The sequence below is a fragment of the Pelophylax lessonae genome (genome assembly GCF_965119305.1).
Source record: "Pelophylax lessonae genome assembly, chromosome: 7".
Classification (NCBI taxonomy): domain Eukaryota; kingdom Metazoa; phylum Chordata; class Amphibia; order Anura; family Ranidae; genus Pelophylax; species Pelophylax lessonae.
The window spans coordinates 218,717,949-218,745,830 of NC_138774.1; the positions used below are offsets into that span (position 1 = coordinate 218,717,949).

The 27,882-nt window shown below is 42.5% G+C and overlaps 1 protein-coding gene across 8 annotated transcripts in view; it reads left to right on the forward strand.

The window, feature by feature from the left end:
• RALGDS (ral guanine nucleotide dissociation stimulator) overlaps nt 1–27,460 on the forward strand; it is a 239,030-nt gene extending 211,570 nt beyond the window's left edge. For 6 of the 8 annotated variants that reach the window (XM_082262835.1, XM_082262837.1, XM_082262833.1 and 3 more), the window contains exons 3-18: nt 3,604–3,797; nt 5,069–5,143; nt 9,741–9,934; nt 10,635–10,756; nt 11,488–11,703; nt 11,806–11,909; nt 12,321–12,405; nt 17,711–17,788; nt 17,874–17,960; nt 19,267–19,299; nt 19,460–19,581; nt 19,701–19,796; nt 21,288–21,552; nt 23,647–23,892; nt 25,067–25,181; nt 26,606–27,460. In XM_082262835.1, coding sequence (XP_082118961.1) covers nt 3,604–3,797; nt 5,069–5,143; nt 9,741–9,934; nt 10,635–10,756; nt 11,488–11,703; nt 11,806–11,909; nt 12,321–12,405; nt 17,711–17,788; nt 17,874–17,960; nt 19,267–19,299; nt 19,460–19,581; nt 19,701–19,796; nt 21,288–21,552; nt 23,647–23,892; nt 25,067–25,181; nt 26,606–26,781 — 2,208 coding nt within the window. In that variant the 3' untranslated portion in view covers nt 26,782–27,460. The remainder of the gene's footprint in view (nt 1–3,603; nt 3,798–5,068; nt 5,144–9,740; nt 9,935–10,634; nt 10,757–11,487; nt 11,704–11,805; nt 11,910–12,320; nt 12,406–17,710; nt 17,789–17,873; nt 17,961–19,266; nt 19,300–19,459; nt 19,582–19,700; nt 19,797–21,287; nt 21,553–23,646; nt 23,893–25,066; nt 25,182–26,605) is intronic. The other 2 variants (XM_082262830.1, XM_082262834.1) reach the window with 1 other exon arrangement.
• The last annotated feature ends 422 nt before the right edge of the window (nt 27,461–27,882 follow it).

The window sequence follows — 27,882 nt, forward strand, 5'->3', positions numbered from 1 at the left end:
TGAAAATACCTTTCCTGTGGAAAACTATTCTTCAAGCTCCCTCCAGAGTTGGTCAGGTGGCCAAATGCCAAAGCATAGGTGACGTGATCAAATATCAGAACATAACCCCTACTAATGGGGAGGATTAGGGTTAATTCTTCAGATCTGTCAAAGTACCCGCTCCCTATGCCAAGGTGAGATCATTTACAGCGCGGATGGACAAATCTCCCACAGCATCTACTGTACTCTGACAGCCAGCACCGGGGGCTGTCAGAGTACCTAAAGTGTGATTACATCTGATTAGATGCAGGCACTGTTCGGCAGACCGTTTTTTTTCGCCGGGCTCCTTTGATTTTTTTCATTTGGGGAATGATGGGCGGCAGGGTGCCAACTGGGCCGTCCACAAAGCAGATTTTGAATTGTCCGAAATTCTATCAGTTTATGGCCAGCTTTAGCCTAAACCCCGCGAATATGGTTGGTCATGGACACAATGGGGAATGGGATCTTAAAGAGGTGATTTCCTGTCGTGTATAGCTTAAAAAAACTGGCATGGGACAAAGGGATGTCAAAACTGATATGCTGCACTGAAGACAAAGCTATAATGCTGTGCCTCTATATAAACATCTGCATCCTGCATATCACTGTATGTTTTCAACATGACAAATGTAATCTGTTTCCTGAAACTCATGCAGAGGTTTTGTGTACTGTGTCAGCAGGTAATGGCATTGACTAACAATGACAGTCGTAAAAGCATGCTACCGACAGCATTCCATAGACCTTATAGCTGCTAAAAACCTTACAGGAATGCACTTGACGTTCCATTTTTGTTTTTATTCTCAAAGAACCGGATGGTTTTATTGCAGTTTCGATCTGTCCCATTTGGGAAATGAATTGCATTTTAACTTTGTAAGCAGTATTTGTTTTTATCTGAAGTCTATATAGATAGAGATGGAGCGATAGATATGGAGCGATAGATATGGAGCGATAGATATGGAGCGATAGATATGGAGCGATAGATATGGAGCGATAGATATGGAGCGATAGATATGGAGCGATAGATATGGAGCGATAGATATGGAGCGATAGATATGGAGCGATGGAGAGATAGATATAGAGCGATATATATATATATATATATATATATATATATATATATATATATATATATATATATATATATATATATATATAAATTATATCTTTTTTTTTTTTAAGATAGAGTAGTGTAGAGCTACAAAGTGTGTTTTTTTTTTTTATCAGTTTAATTATTGATCATTTTTATTTTTTTTTTCTTGTCACCATGTCCATTATGTATTTTAATCAAATTATCCTGAAATGCAATGATTTGACTGTTTTTTAATTTAGCAACCCATTTAATAATATACATCAATGTTTAACATGCAATGGAACCAGGTGAACTAGGGAGCTGTTTTTGAGAACTTGGTCACGTTAATAATAGCTAACAGCCCCTAGAGTAAGGTGGTTTAGGGGAGGAAGATAAAGTGCTCAGCTGCACATCTATCATTTACATTTTTTTTGCTTCCAAATAAACCTAAATGTAATAAGCTGGCCATATGCTTAAAACATTTATTCCATGGGAGGAAGGAATGAAAATCGCTGGATTCGCCCATCAGTACATAGTTAGTCAGGTTGAAAAAGACACACCAGTCCATCTAGCTCAACCAATAAAAAAACAAAAGAAAAAAACAACCATACAATCCCAGATACACAATCATATACCCACAGTTGATCCAGTCCCAAGGAGCTATTGTGTTCTCCCGGGAGGGGGTCTGGGGGCGCGCAGTGAGTAGTCCCGGTGAACATATTTGCCAGCAGCGGTTACAGCTGCTGGCAAAAATGACATGCCGAAAATCAGACATAAGGTTTGTACCCTATGGATTGACTTGGGTACGATCGGTCTGCCTATACATGGTTCGAATCTCAGTCGGTCCCTGCTGAACTAGTCAAGATCCCAATGGTCTATGGCCCACTTTAGCTAGCTTCTGGCCAGTGGGTCTAGGGAAGAAACAAACTGTACGAAAACAGAAAATAGGACATTGGGTGCCCCCTTCCTTGGTGCATTAGGTGGGACATCTTAAGGAAAATAATTGAAGATGATAATTTCACTGACAAAGAGCATGCTTATCATAATTGCAAGGGTAAAAGCTATTGGATGTTCAACAGATGGAGAATCTTCAAACTGCTAAGGAACTCATTATGTACAGCCTTACAGGTTCCTTAGCAGCTTTTACCCTTGCAACTATGATAAGCGTGCTCTTTGTCATTGCCTTTTATTCCCTTCAATTACTTTCCCTAAGCTTTCCCAACTATTTTATATTAAGCCTCGTACACACCACTAGTTTCTTTTCTGGGTTGAATGAAAAAAAACTGACAGCTTAGGTCAGAACCGCTGTACTAAATATCTGATGTTGGTACAGCGATCTCCCTTGCTGTTCTTTTGTTTTCTGGCAGGGGAACGACCCCTCCCCCCCACCCTCCCCAGAACAGTCCAGACAGCGCTCTCATCCATTAGCGAATGGCTGGCTTCCGTCGGACCGGCTACCATACACACGGGCCGAATGTCGACTGGTTTCTATTGATGCTGGACGACATTCGGCCTGTGTATACTTTGATTTAAGGTTTCCAAAGATGTCACATTTAGGACATTGGACACCACCCTAGCACATTATCTTCTTGTATAGAGGAACCATAAAGGCTACCTGGCTGTTATGACCCATGGCTTCAGAACGTACAAAGTCACAGACTTAGGAGTTCTGGCTTCACTCTGACACTCTCTTGATCTGTGTGCTTGTTCCTCATCATTGTTTCAGAAAGTAAAAAAAAAAATAGTGACAAGAAGAGGACGGGTAGCATTTTCAGAAGCAGGCCATCAATGGCAGCCTTCAAGCTCCTGCATGTATATGGCATAACAATCAGAAAGCAAGTCCTCCAGAGATTTAGTCCCCGTTCACACTAAGGCGACCTGTGAGGCGACCTGGTCGCCTCACAGGTCGCCGTAGGTCGCCTCCCATAGGGAAGCTGCGGACCCGTTCTAATAGGAGCGACACAAGTCGCTCCGACTTAGAAAAAGGGTCCGGAGCTTCTTTGGGGCGACCAGGAGGCGACCGCCATAGACTTCAATGTTATGAAGTCCGTGGCGGCCGCTCCGAGGTCGCGGTGCGAAGTAGCGTCGCCCCTATGTGAACAGGGCCTAAGGGGCTGACCTCAATAGCCAAACCATTTACCCACGTGTAGATCAAAATTAAATTGGGAACCGACTTGTTTACTGGTGGCTTTGGTGATCAACATCAGCTATACTATGGTAATCAACATCAGCATTTTGTTTTTCCTTTTTGAAGTTTCTTGTTTGAAAGTTTATGAATACGATACCCTTCACACTGCCACTGACTGAGGCATTGCACAAAACCCCTTTTTCGTGCTAATATAACTGGCTGCTTGTTTGTAAATGTCTGAAGCTTGCTGTCTAACATCTTGCTCTTTTACTAGCTGATGGCACTAACATGTCCTTGCTAATTCCTAAGGCAAGCCATCCCAAATACTAAGTTGTGGAACTTATTAACATTGTGTATTTTTTCTTCTATCTTTTCTGTTCTTCCAATGCAGTTTGAGAATGAGTCGGGGCTGAGCCTGTACGAGACATGCAAAGTTCGGACCATCAAAGCCGGGACTCTGGAGAAGCTGGTGGAATACCTGGTCTCTGCGTTCAAGGGCAATGACTCCACTTATGTCACCATTTTCCTGTGCACGTACCGGGCCTTCGCTACCACCAAGCAAGTGCTGGACTTGTTACTTAACAAGTGAGTAAGATGGATTGGTGGATTCCATTTTTAAGTTGTGGAATCCCAAGCTTTAAAGTCGGGCACGATGGGATTGGATTGATTTTTAGATTGGGTTGACCAGTATGAAGGGCCCAGCTGTAGAGTAAACTGGGTCACAAATCTTCTACTTGAGCTGTATGTATTTTGATGGATAATGACACCCATGGCCAATCATTTTCTGTTAGGATTTTGGACAAGGTAGCCACATGGCAGTTTGGCTCGGACACAGAACCTTAATTCTGATAGCTGTGAATATACTAGTTTAATTCGGTCTGGGTGATCCACTCTAACGGCGCTTTTCCACTGCATGGAACCGAACGGTTCGGCTCGCTTTTGCGCTTTTCCACTGCATGGTACCGCGTGGTACGGTGTTGGAACGGTACGGTGGCGCTTTTCCGCTACATGGAACCGATCGGTACGGCTCGCCTAAACAGTGCCACCTCGGTTGTGGTTCCAAGAGGGCCGTACCGGTACCATATCCCACAATTCTTTGCATGCAGCCTTGACTGTTTGTCACTACTAGCCACTGATTGGTCAGAGAATCGTTGTTATCCCACCCACTTACTATTAGTGGAAAAGCAAACCGAACCGTTCCAACACCGTACCATGCGGTACCATGCAGTGGAAAACCAAATCGGGCCAAGCAGGGCCGAGTGGAGCCGAGCCGGTACTTGCAGTGGAAAAGTGCCATTAATGTTCATGAGAATGTTTGTTTGTCCTTGCTATGAATATTGGAAGGAATCTAAATAAATGGAAAAACATTCTGCACAATGGCTGCATTTTATCAACTCAAGGCATTGTGTAACAATTTTTGTAGCTACAGAACATCCCAACCTGGGACAAATACTAAGGGGAGGTGAAGGAACCTGCTGTATACAAAAATGTTCCCTCAGTACACATTTACAATGACCTCCTAGCTAGGTTTCTGCTGAAACCACAAAACAAAATGAGCAACAAAGAAGCTAATAGTGTTAGATAATGATTGCATAACTGTTCATCAACTAATCAAAGATCTATAATTTAATTGATGAGCAATCCAGTTACGCTTCGTTACATTCCTGCCGTGAGTTTAAATAATTCAAAGTTCAGTGAGGGTGTGAAGTTCACTTCAGACAAATCTAGTACAACAGGTTCTACTGATAAAGAGCTTCTTAAAGCAATAGTGAATGTTTGAGACAGTCATTAGGCAGAAGTGTAAAATGCTGAACTAATTTTACTTTTTTTTTTTTTTTTTTTTTTTTTTTTTTTAGGTTTGGGCGCCTTCACCCCCATCTCAATGGCGAACATTCTCATAACACCTTGGATGACCGGCTTGAGCTAAAAAAGTAGGTTACACAAATCTTGGTTGGTCTTCCTCTACTCAAAAACACACGAAAAGGCATGTAAATTTCCCTGGATGGTTAATTTGAGTAAAATATATTCCATTCTATAAATAAAATCTAGGCCATCAATGAGGAGCTGCCCTTACAGCTGGTACTATTAGCTGATTTTGTTGGTAAAATACACAGTCAGGTGGAGGTGAGACACTATTTTTTGAGGCTTTTGTGTCAGTGGGGCAGAACTCTAATTTTTCCACTTTGAGCGTCTCTTCAAAACCTACATCAAAGGTATTCTTTACTCTTCGAGTGGTTCTAAAGGCATTAAGGTTTCTCCCAGGTCTCTCTCTTCATTGGCTCACACAGCAGCGGGAGTCATTGGCTTCTGCTACTGTCAATCACAGCAAATGAGTCCATAAGGAGAGAGTGGGGGGGGGGACAATGTCCATTCACAGGCGTGTGCAGCTCGAGAGCGAGCCTGCTCAAGTGCTCCCATAGCAAGAGGCTTGTTGTTTGGGGACACTTTGGCAGGGGAGAAGAGCCAGAACCATTAGCGGAAAACCCAGAAAGAAGAGGAGGAGGGCTGCTTTGTGCAAAACCATTGCACAGAGCAGGTAAGTATGAAGTTTATTTACAAAAAAAAAAGGCAACCTTTAGAATCACTTTAACTGTTTGATATTTTTCATGCATTCTATAGGGTGAATGAAACATATCTAACTGATTCCACTTTTGAAGCTAACAGCATGGACGGACGAATCCCTTCTTGCTGGGCGATTGTATACGGACAGCTGCTGCCAGCGACTATCCAAATACCGAAACAGCAGTTGCATCTGCTTGGGTACAGCTGCTGTTCGTATGACAATTTTCTGTCTGGCCGGAGGGGCATTGGGGCCACCCATGCAAAGGATTTTGGCCGGTTCATGAAGAATTGGCTGAAATTTGCAGGGTGTATTGCCAGCTTTAATCCTTTCTTTTAGACTTGAAATGGACCTGCGACCTTGATTTATAAGCTACCATACTTGCCCAAGCGCTCAGTCCTTTATGCCTTGCAGTTAATTTGATGCTTTCAATACCTATGGTTATTTAGATTTACGAATAGACACGGTTGATGGCATTTTATTACCCGTCTTTTATAAACTGTTCTGTAAATCACCAGTTAATGCATTGTGCTGGTATGGTTGTTATTGAAAAATCTTTAAATAAAGATGAACATTTATACAGGCCAAGATGTGCAGCCATAATGTCCTACTGCCATAAGCAATGTTCTGAGTGTAGCCAGTCCGCTGACACCCTGAGTGTAGCCAATCAGCTGACACCGATCATTCTGATTATGGTAAAATGGAATAGGTTGCTGTTGATTTACTGCACTTTGCCTTTTTCTCCAAAACATTTATGGCCATTGTTCTTTTATTTTTCTTGGCACATACAAAACATTTTGTCCTGTATGACTTGGTTTAAATATTCAACTAGAAATAGATGAATATTTCAAACTTTCCAAAACCTTTGCTTCCTCAGCAGTTTTACTCCTGTAAGCTGCATCTTCAACATCCTTTTTCAGAGATCAAAAGGCAAAAGGGCTGATGGGAACATGAGCCAGACATTGCCGTGGAAAGCCCCGTCTTAAACGGCTTACAGTCTGCCTTCCTAAGGCTGGAAACTACAGATTAGTAGAAAGACGTTTCTACACAATCTTACATCGACGCTCCTGCTGCCCTCTAGAAATGTGCCTTTCAGTTTAATCTTTTTCAGTGCAGCAAATATTACACCCTATTTTGCACATGTGGCTTTTATCGAAAAGATAAGTGCACTTTGAGGTTTTTCTGATCCTCAAATTGTACTTTACAGAGAAGGGAATAGTAGAAAGTTTAATTATATATGTACCTGGAGGCAGCCACATATGCTCTCTTTTTTGGTAGTGCTGCACATTGCTTATGTCTGGATGATTCTTCTAATTCGCTGAAAGTCTACAAGACAGCGTCTGAGAGACACAGACCCCCCTGCAGTTTCTAATGACTTGAAATACCCATAAACCAGAGACCTTCTTGACTTTGTGAACTAGGACAGGCTACCTAAAGGAGAACTTCACCCACCTTTTTTGATGGAGAGCGGGTACCAAGTTTTGACAGGTACCCGCTCCTACGTCTGTTTGGATTGCCTAAGCCCTCTCCCTGCATGCAACCTTCTGGGACACTTTACAGGTCCCAGAAGGCTGTGTGACCATTCACAAAAGGCTGCACAGTTGGCAGCTGGCTATCAAGCCACATGAGTCACAGCCAGCTGCCCACAGTTAACATGCCGGCGTCAGGGACTCAAAAGACCGTTGAAACCAACCTAGGGGAGGACGACCCTGGATCCTGAGATGGGTAAGTACAGTATCTCACAAAAGTGAGTACACCCCTCCCATTTTTTTAAATATTTTATTATATCACAACAATGTAAAGTAGTGAGTGTACAGCTTGTATAACAGTGTAAATTTACTGTCCCCTCAAAATAACTCAACACACAGCAATTAATTACTAACCCCTAGTACACCCCTAAGTGAAAATGTCCAAATTGGGCCCAAAGTATCAATATTTTGTGCGGCCACCATTATTTTCCAGCACTGCCTTAACCCTCGTTGGCATGGAGTTCACCAGAGCTTCACAGGTTGCCACTTGTCCTCTTCCACTCCTCCATGATGACATCACAGTGCTGGTGGATGTTAGAGACCTTGCACTCCTCTACCTTCCCATTTTGAGGATGCTCGATGGGGTTTAGATCTGGAGACACGCTTGGCCAGTCCATCACCTTGCCCTCACCTTCTTTAGCAAGGCAGTGGTCGTCTTGGAGGTCTTTTGGGGTCGTTATAATGTTTGAATACTGCCCTGCGTCCCAGTCTCCGAAGGAAGGGGATCAAGCTCTGCCTCACTATGTCACAGTACATGTTGGCATTCATGGTGCACTCATGCAGCCCCAGACCATGACACTCCCACCACCATTCTTGACTGTAGGCAAGGCACACTTGTCTTTGTACTCCTCACCTGGTTGCTGTCACACACGCTTGACACCATCTGAACCAAATTCGTTTATCTTGGTCATATCAGACCACAGAACACTGTTCCAGTAATCCATGTCCCTAGATTGCTTGTCTTCAGCAAACTGTTTGTGGGCTTTCTTGTGAATCTTCTTTAGAAGAGGCTTCCTTCTGGGACGACAGCCATGCAGACCAATTTGATGCAGTGTGCGGCGTATGGTCTGAGCACTGACAGGCTAACCTCCCACCCCTTCAACCTCTGCAGCAATGCTTGCAGCACTCATACGTCTATTTCCCAAAGACAACCATTGGATGTGAAGCTGAGCATGTGCACTCCACTTCTTTGGTTGACCTTGACGAGGCCTGTTCTGAGTGGAACCTGACCTGTTAAACCGCTGTATGGTCTTGGCCACTGTACTGCAGCTCAGTTTTACGGTCTTGGCAATCTTCTGATAGTCTAGGCCATCTTTATGTAGAACAACAATTCTTTTTTTCAGATCCTCAGAGAGTTCTTTGCCATGAGGGGCCATGTTGAGCTTCCAGTGACCAGTAAGAAAGAGTGAGAGCGATAACACCAAATTGAGCACACCTGCTCCCCACTCACACCTAAAACCTTGTAACACTAAGGAGTCACATGACACCAGGGAGGGAAAATGGCTAATTGGGCCCAATTTGGACATGGTCACTTAGGGGTGTACTCACTTTTGTTGCCAGCGGTTTAGACATTAATGGCTGTGTGTTGAGTTATTTTGAGGGGACAGCAAATTTACACTGTTATACGAGCTGTACACTCACTACTTTACATTGTAGCAAAGTATCATTTCTTCAGTGTTGTCACATGAGAAGATATAATATATTTAAAAAAATGTGAGGGATGTACTCACTTTTGTGAGATACTGTATCGGTTTGTTAAAAGTCAGCAGCTATGGTTTTTGTAGCTGCAAGTTTTTTTTTTTTTTTTTTACAGAAATGACTGAAGAACTGTGTTTTTTTTTGTTAAGAATTCCAGGCATGGTATATTTTGTCATAGTTACATTGTTGCAGCTGATTTCCACTTGCTTCTGGGTCCCTAGATGGTGCAGTGTGGTGACATCATGCTCTACACCTCATCCAATCAGAGAATGCTTTGAATTCATTCAGAGAATGGGAATCAATCTCTGAATGGCACCCTTGCCGAGCAGCCGACTTCCTGTGTTCAGTGCATCAGGCCGGCTCCTCTGGACCTGGAAGAAGTGGTGATCACTTCAGTGATCTTCAGCTTCCAGGGGCATTGGCTAGGTATTGTAGATACCTAGTTACATTGGTCCAAGTTGACCAATGTAATGATATACAATGCCTGGAATTCATCTTCAAACCTTGGATAATACTGTATAATACTACATGTACATGCTAATTGTCTCAAATATGTATTGTATTGAAAGGTCTGCATTAAGTATATTCTACACAAAAAAGAAAATCCCATTCGTCCTCATGCTTCAGTCTTTTTCTCTACTTTGTAAGCAATGTTATCACTATAAATACAGGCCATTATTCTCATTCTCTCCAGACCTCTGTTGCATAAAACCAAATCCATGTTTTCTATTTCCCCTCCAGCACAATCTCCTCCATCTTGGGAGCATGGCTGGACCAGTATTCAGAGGATTTTCGCCAAGCACCCGATTACGTCTGTTTAAAGCAGCTTATCGCTTATGTTCGGCACAATATCCCCGGCTCGGACCTTGAGCGCAGAGCACGCAATCTTATGACCCAGTTCCAGCGGCAAGAGATCAGCGAAGTAGATCAGGATGGTGAGTGAGTGGTGTGGGGGAATGCTTGACAAACCTCTGAATTTGGGCAAATTCTAAGGCTATCTGTAAAGGTTATTGTCTGAACATCAGTAAGGCTTTTCATATCCCACATATAGTTATTGACACACTAGACATTAAGCCCGTTTAAATTACCGGGCGCTAGAACATATGTAGCGTCCCTGTTGCCCTAGCAACATCGGGGACACGCGCAGAGGTGGCCGAGCGGCTCGCACGCGAGCGCGTGCCCGAGCACACCCGCCGCTTCAATATTTTTGCCTGGCCGCCCGAAGTCTCTGCGCTCCAAGTCCCAACGGCTGTCCGTGGGGCACATGCGCAGTAGCGCAATCCCACGGACACAGGGACTGGACGCAGAGACACTTGTACTTTATATAGTAAGATTGGGGTTTATTTACTAAAGCTGGAGGATGAAAAATCAGGCTCGCTTCTGCAAAGCTTCCTGGTTTTATTGCCAAAGCTTAATTGAACAAACTGAGGTTAGAAGCGGATTGGCTACCATGCACAGCTGCACCAGATTGTGAGTGGTCCAGCTTTAGTAAATCTACCCCATTGAGATTCGTTCAATAAAGCGTTCTTCATGAGTGCTAATCTGTGAGTAACGTATGTAACGCTGTAACGTATTTTCATTATTGTATTACATAATTTTTCACACGTTACAAACCCTTCCCATCTCATCCTACAGTTTTGGATCACTCAAGTTGCACTTTCCGTCTTGTGGACGAGAGCTCCCTCTTGGAGCCGAAGCCAGACTTCCTGTCTTTCCGGCAGGATATGGTGGCTGAACAATTCACCGTCATGGATGCTGTAAGTGCTGCACAAGGTGCATTCATTTATCTCCTTTTTAATGTTTTCAATGCAATGAATATGGTAGGCTGGGTAGTGAAGTAAAAATTTCATTTTATAGCTACTTTCACTACACCTTTTTAAAACGTCCATAGTAGTGAGTAGGACAAGTTCCATCCTTGGTCATTAATTTGGAGGAACTGCAGCCATACTTGGTCTAGTTACATTAATGTTGGGACATCTTTCAAAGTGGCTAAATCAGTAAATAACAATCAATATAGAAGGGCGAAAAAAAGAAGCACAATCTTGAGTTTACAACCACAATGTTTCCTATGTAGTATATAAATACATCTGTACTAGTTACATTTTAATGAAATTGATATTCTTGTGCCTAAGGCTCGGTTCACACTACGGCACTCCGACTTAGGGGGCGACCTGTGAAGTCGCGTGCACCGCGACTTCGGCACGACTTGCTCGGACTTCATAAAATGAATGTCTATGCAAGTCGCTCCAGGTCGCCCCGAAGTAGTACAGGACCCTTTTTCTAAGTCGAAGCAACTTGTGTCGCTCCTATTAGAGCCGTTCCTGTACTACACTACGGGACGCAACGGTGCGTGACTTGAAAGGCTGACCAAATCGCCTGACAAGTCCTACCAGTGTAGATGGAGACTAAACCTTACTAACTTCTTACTCCCTTCTACTTTTGCTGTGGTTTGGTTCTATTGTCACAATCTTTATTGTCTTTATCTTAGGATCTCTTCAAGAAGGTAGTGCCTTACCACTGCCTGGGTTGCATTTGGTCCCAAAGAGATAAGAAAGGCAAAGAACACCTGGCACCAACCATCCGTGCAACTGTTTCCCAGTTCAATAGCGTCACTAACTGTGTCATATCCACGTGCCTGAGCGACCGGTCGCTGAAGCCCCAGCAGAGAGCCAAAATTATAGAGAGATGGATAGACGTAGCCAGGGTATGTGTGACACATACCTGCCTAGCTGTACTCTCAAACATGACCTTTAATTGTCAATACCAGCCTTTAAATATTCTTCTAACCACAAATCTTTGTTTCTAGGAGTGTCGTATTCTGAAAAATTTCTCCTCTCTGCGTGCCATCTTGTCAGCTCTGCAGTGTAACGCCATTCACAGGCTGAAGAAGACCTGGGATGAAGTTTCTAGGTGAGGATGAGGCACCGTGTCTGTGGTTGTATTAGATATTTCATCTGATTAGATAGAACAATGGGGTTAAATTATTAACACTAAAGAGTGCAAAATCTGGCGCAACTCTGCATAGAAACCCATCTGCTTCCAGGTTTTTTGTCCAAGCTGAAGAAAGAAGCTGATTGGCTACTATGGAGAGCTGCACCAGATTTCGCACTTTCCAGGTTTAGTAAACCAACCTCAATGTGCATAAAGCGTAGTAACCCTATGGGTTACTGCAAGTTCTGCCCTGGTTTTAGTTTAACTGAATAAGCTTGAAGCTATTTCTTAAATAAGATGGTTTTAATCCACAATTTCCTGCATAGCTGTCAATTTAAACAGCCCTTTTTAATGTATCAACCAACAGTCATTTTTTGTTCTTTTTTATAGAGAGAGCTTTCGGATATTTATGGAACTTTCCGAGATCTTTTCGGATGAGAACAACCACTCATTAAGCCGCGAGCTGTTGATTAAGGTGGGTGTTTATAAAGAACAATTTGAAATGTGCAAAGGAAGGAGTGCACATTGTGTGCAGCTACACTCGGGCCTCACAACAATGCTGTTTGATCAGCTAGAATGACATTTGTAAAGAGGATTTAAAGACATTATATAGAAGGAAAGGTATATGCTGCTTGGGAAGGGGGTTAAAGCAAACCGAATGCTTTGCCCTACTTGGGCAGGTATTTCAGTTTTTAAGTATATTTAAACAAACCTTTCTCAAACTTTTCAACACCGAGGAACCCTTAAAATACATTTCTGGTCTCATGGAACCCCTAATAATTACTATATCTACAACTCCTGATACATTAGTGTGATGGTTAGTAGGAAGAATACTCCTTTCACACAGTCCGCCTCTGCCGGCGGACTCTGTGCTGCTCAGCGGAGATCGATCCGCCGATCCCCGCTGAGCAGGCGAATGACAGCTCCGTCTCCGTCTCCGCTATGTGTGCGAAGAGGGAGCTGTCAGATCACCGCTGTCCTCTATGGGGGAATCGGATGAGAACAGACCGCCTGTCCATTTTTCATCCCATCTGATCCACTGGACGGATGGAAAATAGGGTTTCCATCCGTCCGGATTTCACAGGCAGGATCGGATTTAGATAGCAGCGGGTGTCAGCGGAGGTGTCTCCGCTGACATCTGCTGCCCCATAGGGATGCATGGAGGATCCGATCAGGTCTGCCTAAAAAACTGACAGGCGGATCTGATCAGATCGTTCGTGTGAAAGGACCCTTACACTTGTGGTCATTGGGAAGAATTACCCCCTTTACAAATAGCTAAAAATATCAATGGTGTCAGTGTGAACTTACCTAATGCCCCGTACACACGTACCGATTGTCAGCCGTAAATATTCGGCCGACGACCGATCGGCCGATTGTAGGCTTGTTAGTATGATGCTTCCGACAGCCGACAGCGCATTTTCGGCCGAACAGAATCTGTTGTGCAAGCATTAAAATTTTTGTTGGCCAACACCAGAACGGCCGATTGTTCGCCAGTCAGTACAGATTTCGGCCGACAGACAGCAGATTAGCAAGACTGGGCATGCTCAGAAAAGAAAAAAGACAAGGAAAGTTAACCATCACATGACATCACTTCTGCAGTCGGCTGTTGTTGGCCGACAAAATTCGTGTGTAGTCTTTTGCAGTTTTCAACAGACACGACAGCCCTGGACAAAAGACGGCCGATCGTTCGGCCGACGATCGGTACGTGTGTACGAGGCTTAAGATGCAGAAACTGCTTATTGCTCAAGGAACACCTAACAACCTCTGGAGGAACCCTAGTTGAGAAACCCCAATCTAAACCCTTGAACAAAAATGGAATATATTACAATTTACCTGTCCTTGGATGTGGTGGCTGCATTAGTCTTTATATGTTTAGGCTGTTTTCCTTTTATTTTCACCTGGTGATCCATCCTGCCAGTAATACATTTCCTGTCCTAGGGTGACAGCACTCATTTACTGTACTGTGTCCATGTAGGAGCAGTGTTGTCACCCTAGAACAGAAAGTGTCTCTCCTCCTCTCCATAATATCAAGGAAATGTGTTTAGTAGTCCACAGAGAAGAACTGGGCATGGCTGACAACAGTACCTAGAATTTCAGTGCATCAGGGAGTTAAGAGCTTACTGTATTTTCTGGCAGGATCAACCGGTACGGTATTATTCTGTACATACATTTTTGTTGTATGTATGGGGAGATGTGTTATTTTTTTTCTTTATTTTTTATATATATATATATATATATATATATATATATATATATATATATATATATATATATATATATATATATATATATATATATATATATATATATATATATATATATATATATAATTATACATATTTATTCATGTGTGTATGTATGTGTATATATATATGTGTGTGTGTGTGTGTATATATATATATATATATACACACACACTTTTTTTAAGCTTTTAAAATAAGGAACTTTTACTGTGGGGCAATGGCCTAAATTTTGACGGTTGCGCAGTCAAGACCGAATAACCTATTTGCACATGTCTTTTTTTTCTGATTTTCCTTGAACAGTAAAGTTAAATTAAGCACCATATTGCACATAGCTGTTGACCACGTGTCATTATCAGCTGGGTTGTTAAATGGCCATATTTTGAGACATACTTGTTTTTCTTTTCTTCCTTTTGTGTGTCTTATCTCCGTTGGTTCATTTTCCTGTTATGTTAATTTTTTTTTATCAGGCCAGCCCTCCCCGACCATTTTTCTTGTGTATTCTTGGCGTGAGCAGGTTACCTCCTATAGGGCTGGTGTGTACATGCCACACATAAAAAATGCTTGTCTTATGTCATCTGCTTATCAGGAAGGGGAACCCCTGGTACACACCCTCTTGCTCACACCAGGCCAAGTGCAGGTTCAGTGTGTCAGGCTTGGGCGTGATGATGTGTGTAGGAGTATAAGGGAATCCCTCTCCTTATCTCTCCTCTCCAGCCATAGCCAAGAGCAAATTATTGGCCAGCTCTGCTCTCTTTTCAGCCCACGCTCTTCATACTTCATTATCAAAAGCAACAGGCAGCCAGACAGTCCTATTAAAGGGCACCTCTGTGTGATATTCTCACTGTACATTCGGCTTTTTCTCAGTTATATGCCATTACATTTTTTTTTTTACAATTCTTTGCTTTGCTGCTCCCCTGTGCCCCCTTTATTGATTGCTAAAATAAATAATATACTGTATACAGTAGCTTCAAAGTGCACAAAAGAAAAAGGATGCCAGAATCATAATGAACTGTAATTTGGAACGCTCTGTTATGAACAGGGGAGCACACAGAAGTCTAAACCCTCCATGATACTTGTAAATGGGGCCATCCGCAGATTCCTGTGGCTGGGATCACAGGTGATTGCGAACAGCTGCTGCCAGGAAGCCTGTACAAAGCAATGACAGGCTGATGGAATCCACTAATGATCGCACATATCGGCACATCCAGTGGTTACCTGTGGTTACGGCAGATGATCAGCCCTGGATGCAGACAGATTGCGTCCAAGGATAATCATCTGTCCCTAACAGCAGGTAGCTACTGATATGTAAATAATAATGAATAATGTAACCAGTGATGGACAGCCACAGCTCCTGTTAGCCTGTCTTAGCTTTGTACTGGCTTTCTGGCCGTAGATGTTCACAACCACCTGTGATCCAAACCACAGGAATCAGCAGATTCTTGCTACAATATTCTGTTGATGGCCATGGCCCTATTCGCAAATCTGAATGAGGCCCAAGAAAGAGATAAGTGCATGCAGGTTGTTGGGAAACCTCTGTAATTTTATATTTTTCACATTCAAAGATTTTATATCAAATTAGATTAGTAGAATCAAGTACAGGCAGTTGAATAACATGCCGCTATACACATGTGAAACAGTATAGAATCACGCAAATGTTTTAGTGCATGGGTAACAACCTCACAAACTGGGTTCAATGAAGCAAAATGCAGTACAACAAGCAGAAGTACAAGGAAAGGACCCCCGAATCCCGGAGGTAGTTGCACTTAGGAGCTTCTTGGTACATGTTTCCCTACAGAAACTAGATTATTGAATCTAACTATAGTGGAAAATAGTACCCTAACTACACTAGATATCCCTTTCCTCACACTAATAATTGCTAAATGACACTTTGAAGCAGGAGTAACAGAACTGCTTCCACACTCTTCCACAGCCCTGTATTACAGTGCTAGAGATTTGGCGGGGCTATGTTATATACTGTGGGGCGTATTCACTAATGATTGGCCTATGGACCCCCTAGTCACTCCAATCACATTCCTAGCATCCTTCTGCCCCCTCAATTGGCTTTTACTGATGGTTCTGGTCCAATCGCGGGCTTTTAAAGCCCAGTTCCTGTCCCATTGCATTTTGGTCTGTTCTGGTTGCCGAATTCCGGACTTTTTCTGCAAAAAGTTCGGAATTCGGCCGAATTTCGAACAGTCAATGTTCGGGTCGAACCGATGGTCGACCCGAACCGTTCGATCATCCCTAGTGGAGAGCAGCCTATGATTCTTGTACAATACTGTATAAGTAATCCGTAAAGAAAAGTAGAGAAGGAAAGAAAGGGAGGAAACCAGGGGATCCACTGGACGTAGCAAGGGACCTTGGAACAAGACATGCCAGGGCACACTTAGGATTGTTAGTTAAGGCTCCAATAGTGATTGGTCAAAATTAAGAGGCAGAAATTGATCAACCCAGGGCTGCCAAATTATGAGATGCTTAGAGATATGGTCAGGGAGCATAGCTTCATGTCATTTTTGTTCCTCTCAAAGATCAGTTCACTCAAAATGGATATGCTCATTTTCAGTGGAGGTTGGAGAACTGAGTGACCTGTTGGTTTTTTGTATCCCTGAGGATTTCCAGCAGTGAGATCTGTACTATATTAATTGTTTTGGGTTACGTATGTAAGTATGTCTCTGAAAGCCCATTCTGGCCCACCAATTCTCACCTTCACGGTGTTCCCTTGCTATACTACAATCATGATGCCTCTGGGGATGGAGGAGCATTGGAACTCTTCCCATAGTGCAATTTGAATACTGTTAACCTGAAGAGGAGGAAGACATCATCCCTTTGTAACGTAACACTTCCACGGGGTTTGATTCTCTGCTCCAATGAATGAACAGAGTAGCAAGGGAATGTGACAAGGGTCTGTCAGCATGGGTCAGGAAGTGGACTTTGAAGAGACTCTGTCACTTTTGCACATTCAGGGCAAATTGAAAGAGTCTTTAGAAGCAGCTGCTGTTTTTGCAGAATGAGGATGAATGTGTTGTGGTACACAAGATTCCAGAATCCTGAGTGGGCACCTAGCTATTCACTAGCCAGGCTCTTCGTCTCACATTCCCAAAATACTTTGCTCCCACTGCTGACTACCTCCAAGGCAGCTGCCCTCCACTTGTAAAACACATTTTAATCTCTCTTACGCAGCTATGGCAGAGACATAAATGTTATTCTAGTCTTGGCTTGGTTTCAAACCTGGGATCGGCCTTTTACGTGAATTCCACATATTATCGCCAAATCGCCGTGAAACAATTGCTCATGCATAGTTTACATTGCTCTGAGGGGTCTGGCGTTCAGTCAGAGGTCTATTGGGTGGGAGGGCGTGGCTTGTTTACGATTCTCCTGCCCCAGGCAATCCATGAATTGGCAGGTTACCAGCCGAGGATTCCCTGTTTAAAAAAAAAAAGAAACCATTCTTATGTGATTTAATGCTTTTGTTTCTGTTTCACATATGTACATATAAAACTCTGCCATTCATTTTTTTTTTTCCTGTTAACTTTGCAGGAGGGTACTTCCAAATTTGCAACCCTGGATATTAACCCTAAGAGAGCACAGAAAAGGCAACAGCAGCAGCGAGAAATGGTAGGTAATTCCTCTGCGAATCAGGATGGCTTTTCTGCTTGCTCCCTCTAGTGTCCACTAATGTTAATACATCTTCAATTTGCAGGGAGTAATGCAGGGCACCATACCGTATCTGGGCACTTTCCTTACTGACTTGGTGATGCTGGATACTGCAATGAAGGACTATTTAGAGGTAGGGTGCTTTGTGTTTGTGCTCAATTCAGTGTGTATTGATCGTCCTTTAATGTTAACTACTTTTCAATGTTTTTCTGAGTAAACCCTGGAGCACTCAATGTGCAGATATTACCAGTCTGCTCTAAAGATTGGGTTCGGCCACTTTTCGCAATGCTAACCTCTCTTGGTCAGAATGCATTAAATGGCGGGAATTGTGGCAGAACTACGACTTTAGAAATGGAAAGTGAGCACTGTTTCATCTGGGTCTCCTGGGGCTTTCAGGAACATGCTTGATGAGACTTGCGGTTTTCAGAACGCAAAGGCATACAGAAAACAATTGTTCTCTTTTTACACTTGCATGCGGGTGAGCATCAGTGAGGTACCTAAATCTGCAGTGTCTGCATCCTGCGCTGCAGCTCACCCGCAGCTCTGTTTCTTCACACTGCAGCAGAGCTGCAATGCATAGAAATTAATTAAATTTCACACTTTGACATTTCAATAAAGTAAAAAATAAATAATAAAAATATAGAATATAATATATATATATATATATATATATATATATATATATATATATATATATCCCTTCACTTTAAAAGCGCAAGCCATGGCCATCCAGAACCAACACTTCCTTCCCAGTAAAATGCAGCGGTTTACTGGTGCTGCTGCGTTGTCCACCAGTTTGTACTCTGTTGTGTAGGGAATCCCAAAAAATGGGTACCAGGTTGAATTCAGATTATAACTCTGCTTGTATTTTAAAAATAATTTTAATGATGTAATAATAGATACAGCACTGCAGTAGTTTGTGTCTTTAACATCTGCTTTAAAGCATTTAGCTTTAAACAATAGTGTGCTCTAGGAAGATTTCTGACCCTAGTTACCAAGTGGGATGTTGTTTAAAAATATTAGTGGAAATTACTAAATTTGCAGTGAGAGAGAGCTAAGCATGAAAATTTTCACCTCCCCTAGCACCATCCATCACCTATTATTATTATGCTTGAGTTTTCCCTCTTTACATAATGCTACTAGCACAAAGAGAAGAGCGCTCACATTGAATTGTGGGAGGTAAACGTTATATTGGTTTAGACCTGCCTAGGTCTGAGCCAGAGAAGTGGATATTGGGGTTTTCTGCACATCTACCTTGCACTGGCAATGGAACATAAGCACTGTTCCTTTACACAAGGGGTAATTTCTAACATGGCGGTGTTAGGAATTTTTTCCTAACTCTGTGTTTTTTATGTAGCCATTGTAAGGTACAGATAGCACTAAATGGGCCTATGTATTACAAACCTTCATTGATTAACTCTTTTTGTGTTTTTATGCAGGGAGGCCTTATAAACTTTGAGAAGAGACGGAAGGTGAGTCTTCTTTTTCTTTATTACAGAGGTTAGATTAGGACTATGTGCTGTTATGCTTACCCCATTCACTGAGAATTATATTTGATTTTATTATAATATGATATATATTGAAGCTTACACAACTGTTTTTATATCTATTGTACTTTTTCTGTCTTTTCAGGAGTTTGAAGTTATAGCACAAATAAAACTACTGCAGTCGGCATGCAACAACTACAGCTTCATACCTGAAGAGTCCTTTGTTGAATGGTTCCACAGTGTGGAGCGACTGACGGAGGCAGAAAGGTCAATATTGATACGTTTAGCATCTTTAAAACTACAATATGGCTACAGCAATGCTATTAATGTGTCTGTGCCCTAACTTGCCCTGTTCTTATGTATATTTTGTTGTCTGGTCCCTGCAGCTATAGCTTATCCTGTGAAATCGAACCCTTGTCTGAATCGGCAAGTAACACGCTGAAGGCCAAGAAAAACACAGGGATCATAAAACGATGGAGCGAGTAAGTACCCTTATGGTGTAACACATCCATGCAGCTTGTTTTCAAAACGTAAACTAATTAAATCTCCAAAAAATTTACCATAACAAATTTATACCATATATAAACTTTTTGATTTGCTGAAATTACACGAGATAGGAGAACACAAACTCTTTGCTCTGATTTAAAATTCAGAATGTTGTTCTAAAATCTTGAGGTAATGAAATACCTCAACTGCCAAAACTGCTCTGTAGACCTACTTTGGTTAAGCAATTCACCTGGTCCAGGGCCTGCCCCCACCAGCAGCAGCACATTGGCTTAGGTCATCTGTCTGCTCACCCTTTTTGTAAGTGTCCATACTTTAAGGGTCCTTTCACACAGGTGACTTCTGTTCTGATCAGCAGGGAGTCTGTCTGCAGAGTGGGCAGATGACAGGTCCGTGTCCGCTCAGTTTATGCAGAATTGACACGGACAGGCTCCTTCTCTCTGCTCTATGGGCGGCTGGGAGTAAACAGATGCCACTGTCCATTTACACCCAGTCGCCTCAGATCCGGTCTGCCCAAATGGAAGAGGACACAGCCATCCTCCATTTTTTTTTTTTTTTTTTTTTTTTTTTAGCAGGCCTGATCAGACCCAAAGGTACAGACACCTGTCTCTTTACACACCCTGGTCCATAGGAATACGTGGACCTTCTTAACAGGTCGGTCTGAAAAACTGACAAGTGGACCTTTTATTGGATTGCCTGTGTGAAAGGGCCCTTAGGCGTTGTGTTTATACCCTTTAGCCTTGTGTTGATGCATTGGCATGAGCTGCTTCACAATTCATTGACCGGTGACCTGCTTCTGATCTGTATTTGACCTGACCTAGATTTTTGCATTTCCATAGAGTTGTATGGAAAAGCAAAACCTGTTTTAATGCAAAAAAAAAAAAAGGTGATGCAAGCCCTTAGACTGTCATCACTGTGCAGAGCAAAAAAACCCTGAATAAGTCAGATGGTTACACTCCTTTCTTCCTGAATGCTGCTATGCAAGGGGTTACAGGACCCTATGGGATTGATTTACGAAAATTGGAGAGTGCAACATCTGGTTCAGCTGTACATGGTAGCCAATCCGCTTCTAACTTGTTCAATTAAGCTTTGACAAAAAAGCCTGGAAACTGATTGGTTTCTATACAAAGATGCACCAAGTTTGGCACTCTCCAGTTTTTGTAGATCAATCCCTGTGGATCACCTTAACAAAGAAGTATTTATACTAGTTGTATACAAACATTTTTAATTTGACAGTTTTTTTTTTTTTTTTAAGAACACCTAATTAGATTGCCATTTTGTTTTTAAACCTGCTCGGTATTTAGGATTGAGTATGAAAAATCAGTAGTTTCACAGGGCAATCACAAATTGGTAGGATTGGCCATAATAATTAATAATCACAAAAGTTAATTTTGATTTAATACGTTACACTTTTTTTTAAACTCCTTGAAAGGTTTTTAGACTAACCTGGGACTTTTTACCTCTCATAGCCGCCAACCGCCAAGCTCAGAGCCATGCGCCAGCGTCAGCTCCCATTCCAAGTCTTTCGATCAGCTCAAGTGCAGTCCCCACCTCTGTGGAGGTGACATGACCGACTCCGTCAGTGTTACCTCAGCCGGATCCAGCAGCTCTGACGTGGAGGAGATTAACATCAGCTTTGTGCCCGAGTCCCCGGACTGCCAGGAGAAGAAGGTACGAGAGGAACCACCCCAGGCTCCGCCAGCACAGGCCACAGAACGCTGCGCTTCCGAGGGGGTCAGTCCCTGCTCTCTGTGCTTTGCTGTGTGGAAGGCGTTGTAGAATATCTTGTCTAGTATTGTTCAGTGGTGGTGGAAACTACACCCTTACAAAATGTGGCCGCTTTGTGGGCAAATGAGTCCAATGTAGAACTCAGCAAGCCATGACACTCATTCTTTGAATTATTGTGTGTCATTTACTATCCAGAAAACGTGACATTGATGGGTGTTTAAACACTTTAAAATTCTACAATATTCTCAAGGGATTTAAAAATTAAAATTCTGTCACGTTTATTTAATCAAATACATTTGATTTCTGCATGTCAAACCTAAACATGAAGATGACAGGCTAAGAACAAACTGGTGTTTTTAATCTTGGCTTATAAAGTCAGGCGGCTTTGTCCAAGCACCCTAGCTCCAGCCTGGAAAAATGAATGCAGATGATGCTGATTGTAGCATTACCAAGATGTTTAGCAAGCTTTAGCAGGCTCCAGATGACATTCAGTGGGCTTCAACGTGCATTTTGCAAGCTCTGGGGGAATCCTGGGCTAATCTCTGCTGAACCTTTTACTGAATGTTTAGAAAATTCCTGCTAAAGGATGCTGATGCTTAGTGAATGTGATGCTGTTTAGACTAGCATTTACAAGCTAAGATTAAAAAATGCCAGTCGGTACATAGCCTTTACATTTTGTTTCCAGGGATTGGTTTCCTTTTAAACCCACATGTTTGTGATGTTTGTGCTGTCTGTTCAAAAAAATAAAAATAAAGGACCAGTAAAGCTAAACTACAAAAAAGCATATACAAGAAGATGAAAACTTTTACAATGTTACAGAAATTTAGTACCATAATCTGTAAAAAAAAAAGCAGATTTCCTTTACTGAGCTTTTAGATTAGTGTGCTACGAATGTGATAGCCATTTTGTTTTGTAATATGTCACTAGTGGAGTTGTGGTAAGATTGGCTGGTACACCAAAGTGGAACTCCATACAAAACTTTTCTCTTTTTAATTTTGGAAAGGGTGTGGAATGGTTAGATCAGTGGTTCTTAACCTCGGGCCTCGGCACCCACTAACAGGCCAGGTTTGCAAGATAACTGAAATACATCACAGATGATCTGTTTTGCTGCTCAGTGATTGCAGTATTCTAGTCTGCATCTCCCCAAGGTGATACTTAGATCAAAAAAGCAAAGGGATATCCAGTCACTACTTACCAACCAGCCAGCAACCAGCCAAATTAACCTGTCTAACAGTATGCGTTAAAAACAGGGGTTTAGTTGCACACATTTGCAAATACATGCGTAAGCTGCAGGCCGCGCCAAGGCACCCTGATATCTGCAGTCCCTGACTCTACAATTTAAAGAGTCTCCACAATGGGAGCACATGCATTCTGATGAGATAGATGGAGGACAGGTGACTGGAGGGAGCCCACCCCTCCTTAAAGGTGCAGGGTCACACTGAACGCCCAGCACATAGCACAATGGCAGCAAAGATACTTAAAATCTGGCCTGTTAGTGGGTCCCGAGGACTGAGTTGAGAGCCACTGGGCTAGATTGCCTGAGGATTGAGTTGAGAACCACTGGGCTAGATTGCCTATCAGATTTTTTTATTAGCCTGTGTCCCTGGGAGGGGGGATTTCCTGTTACGGTGACCGTGCAGAATTAGAAGAGAAATCTATACCTTGCACATTCCATCCAAGGCAAAACTTTGGCTGGCGTTTTGCTTTATAGTGTTGTCATTGGTGGGTAACATTACCTGTTAGATTCATATACCTCTGAGAGATTGCAATAGGAACTTTCTCTTTCCCCACAAGGCCTTAGTGAAGGTGTCATGACTTCCCCAGATATTTGGCTTTGTACTAGCGGTGGGAATTTTAGAAGGGAAGAAAAAGTTTGGTGCCTCAAACCAAAGAGAGGGTGGGACTTTTACAGGCAAGTAATAGGTACACAACTTAGTATAAAAATTCAAATAAATTTATTGATAGATACTAAAACATACGGAACTCTGTTGGGGAAATCTCATCACAACAGACCTGAGAAATGCAAGAAACCAGCTTGCAATTGAAAAACGATTCATAACTGTACCTGACATAACATTTTCTCCCCCCCACCCCCCACAGTTCTGGGAATCAACATCACTCTCCTCTCTGGACACGTCTGGCATTGGTTCAGGTTCCAGCAGTGCTTCCTCCTCCTCAGTCTCCTCCACTCCCGTCTCTGCCTCGCGGACCCACAAGCGATCGGTCTCTGGCATTTCCAGCTACTCCTCGCTGTCTCTCCCGCTCTACAACCAGCAAATAGACGACTGCTGCATCATCCGGGTCAGCCTAGACGTGGATAACGGCAACATGTACAAGAGCATTCTGGTGAGATATCTTTAACCTATGCTAAATCTTCAAAAAGAGTTTGTATGCTATAGCAGCCAGCCAGGTGTAAGGCATTGCATACTATATTGTATTTACACAAGCAGTCATGACACATGATTAGAGTGAGGCACATACAATACATTCTGTAGTGTGGGAGCCCAGCTGATAAAATATAAATTGAATAGATTGTTAAGGTAGGCCCTAGATCTGCTTAAAGTAATTGTAAAGTTGTTAAAACCGGTTATACTTACCTGCTCTGTGAGCAGCCCAAATCCTTCTCTTCCTGGGTCCCCTGCTGGCGCTCCAGGCTCCTCCTCTTCCCTGTGTGCTACCATACAAAGCCACTTCCTATCATGGCACTCATGTGGGCTCGATCCGGAGCAGCCCTCTGTGTCCATTGACACACACAATGCCCCCTGCCCCCTCATCGATTGATTTGATTGACAGCAGCAGCAGTTCAGTGAGGAGGGAGAGAGAGCAGCGCCACTGCTCTTAGGCACAGTGCTGGATCTAGATCAGGCTCAGGTAAGTATTGGGGGGAGGGGCTGGAGCTGACAAGAAAAGGTTTTTTATGTTCATGCAGACCATGTATTAAGATAAAAAAAACTTCAGCTTTTTTAACCACTTTAAATCTAAAGTAGATTGTACAATCAAGTTACAGCCTAACTCCAAGTTTATTTTAACTTAAAATAGTTTGTTTGGACCCAACTGCTCCAAATTTCCTACACTATTACACATGCTTTCTATTATATGAATGAATACAAGGCTTCCTTTGATTGGCTGAGGTGGGCAGATGACATCATGATCTCCTCCCCAGCCAATCAGAGGATTTTGTTTTGGTAACAGGATAGTAAGTCCCTGTACCACTGCCGGCACACAGAACAGTGTATGTATGTATGTATGTACGTATGTATGTAGCGGTGTGTGTGTATGTATGTGTGTATGTATGTGTGTGTATATATATATATATATATATATATATATATATATATATATATATATAATAGACACACACATATATATATACATACATACATACATACATACATACATACATACATACATACATTATATATATATATATATATATATATATATATATATATATATATATATATACACACCTACACACTTTGTTTTTTTTTGCTTAACTATGTCTTTTATTACCTTGTAGGTGACGAGTCAGGATAAAACGCCAGTGGTGATCCGTAAAGCGATGGCTAAACATAACTTGGATGGGGAGCGGGCAGAAGACTATGAGTTGGTTCAGATCATTTCGGAAGAAAGAGGTAAAGGAATTTCCATAGTACTTTTTTTTTTTTTTTGTTCTAGTTTTGCTTTGTTTGATAAATCCAGGAGTGAAAGGTTCAGAGGTAATTCTTTCTATAGAGACGAAGACCGGTCTGTCTGCTTTCTAGATACTGTGACATCAGTGGTTTCTTTCTGTTAAAGCTGAACTCTAGCTAAGCAGCTGAATACACAACTGAAATACACATATGGGGTCTGTTTGTTTCATCTGCCAAATTATTTACCATTCTGTTCAGCCAGTTGCTTCTTTTAGCTGCCAGGAGTGAATGAAATATCTGATACTTCTGGGTATGGGGGATCATGTGACTTTCACCATGTTGACTGCTTTAGGCCCGTGACGGCTTAGTACTGCGACATAGGAAGAGTCCATAGCAATGCATATACATGACTTATTGCGTACAGAGTTATCTATCTTCCAGCAGCTGAATGTGGTGTCGGAGGAGTTGAAAGAAAACGGAGTTTGTGCTTTAGGGCTCTTTCACACAGCCTGTCCGTCGGACGGACTCCGTTTATCTCAGCGGGGGATAGATCCGCCGATCCCCCGCTGAGCAGGAGGATGACACTGTGTGCGGAGAACAGCTGTCAATTCCCCATACATCTCTATGGGGGAATCTGATGGGAACGGATCGTTGGTCCGTTCTCATCCGATCCGCTGGACGGATAGAAAATCGGGTTTCCATCCGTCCAGATTTGACGGATCGGATGTCAGCGACATGTCTCTGCTGACATCCGATGCCCCATAGGGATGCATGGGGGACCGTTTAGATCCGCCAAAAAAACGGACAGGCGGATCTGAACGGTCCGCTTGTGTGAAAGAAGCCTTAACCTGCAGCCGCTGGTGTGCGCTGTGTTGGAAGTGGAGCTGATGATCTTGGAACAGCACATCACACTGTAACTTCTTTTTCTGTCTCCTCTGTCACATTTTATTCAGCTATATTTACTGCAGCAGCAATGCAGGGCGTACTGTTTTTCAGCGCACTATATTGCAGTTATATTTACTGCAGCAGCAATGCATGCCGTACTGTTTTTCAGCACACTATATTGCATGTGTAAGTAAAAGAAAGCCTGTATACAAATAATGTATAGCACATCAGTTTTGGAGCCAGAACCAGTGCAGCTCCTATTCATGTCATGAAATAAAATACCAGCGACTAGTATTTGATGAAAGCAGCCATTCGCTGACCACAGCAATGCCTTGTAAATTTTCAGTTTTGAAAGTCATTCTTCCACTCTGCACTACATAAAAAGAAAAAAGAATATGCATGGGAATGCACAAAATACATGCCGTAAAAACATGCATTAGCAAGCAAAAGCAAATATAAAATGGTATGCAATGATATTGTGTTAAACAGTGGCTACTGATTAATCATTTTAAAATGTTTTTTTTTTTTTTCCCCCTCCCCAGAATTAAAGATCCCAGATAACGCCAACGTCTTTTACGCCATGAACTCAGGAGCCAATTATGACTTTATTCTGAAAAAACGCGGTTTCTCCAAAGGCGTGAAAATTAAACACGGCGCTAGCTCCACGCTGCCCCGTATGAAGCAGAAAGGACTTAAGATTGCCAAAGGCATTTTCTGACATCTTGACCTACCCAACTGTAACCCAGCTGGAAAGCTGTAGGGACTCAAAGGAAAGCACTTACGTGTACCGTGGGTGGAGGGCCTGAGCTGACCCCCTTCTCTCTTCCAAACATACTGGCCTTCTCTATTTCTGGTTTCCTAAAACTGTGAGGATGACCCATCTCAAACACGTCAAGAGTGGAATTTGTTGGTCTTCGAAGATGAACTGGAGCCATTCAAAAATGTTGGCCAACACAAAACCAACTTCAGGTACCGCTCCCCCTCGAAAAATCTCTAAAATCCTTCAAGGACCCAAGATCCGCCTCCATGCCTTAGGTGCCTTCAAGAGAAGGGGGGTTGAGGTTAGAGGCCTTTCTGCAAAGGAGACTGTGAAGAAGGACATTGAGCAGCCTGTGCCATGCCCAGGAATCCAGTATTAACACGGACAATATGGAGTAGCCCGATTTGGGTTTGGAGTTGACTTGCATAATCTGTAATGTGGTTCACTACAGATTTGTAAAGCTGTGAGAGGCTGATTGGCCCCACCACTAGCTGTCTTTTCCCTTAAAGGGACTGTCATGTAAATACTAACATCATCTCCCTGTGGATACCATTATTTAGCAAGTTTTCTATAAAAAGCACTTTGTAAAACAGACTGGAAAAAAAAATGTTTTTAACCCATTACCAGTTGGAGGTGCCTGTGAATGGGACCCCTTCACCACTGCAGGGTTTTTTTTTCAAGCCAGGCTAGCGCTGCCAGAAAAAAATAAAAAAAAATGGCCGACGGCTGAGCTGAGGACTTGGTAAATCAGTTCTGATCCCCATCCTCCCTCCTACCCTTCGAGCAGTCCAGCATTTCAAGTCACACCAAAGATCCGACACCAGAAAATGTTCACAGGAAAACCATTTGCAGCTCGATTTTTAACACCACTATACTCATGCGTTTAACTCTTTACCTTTCAGCCTTGTACCTGCATTTCAATTGGTTCTTTGCCACTCTGGCTGCAAGTTAGAAGGTTAAATAATTTTGCATAAAACTGTACAGCCGTTTCACTCTGTATATATATATATATATATATTCACTAACATTTTTTATTTTTCTGTCAGTACAAAAAATGTA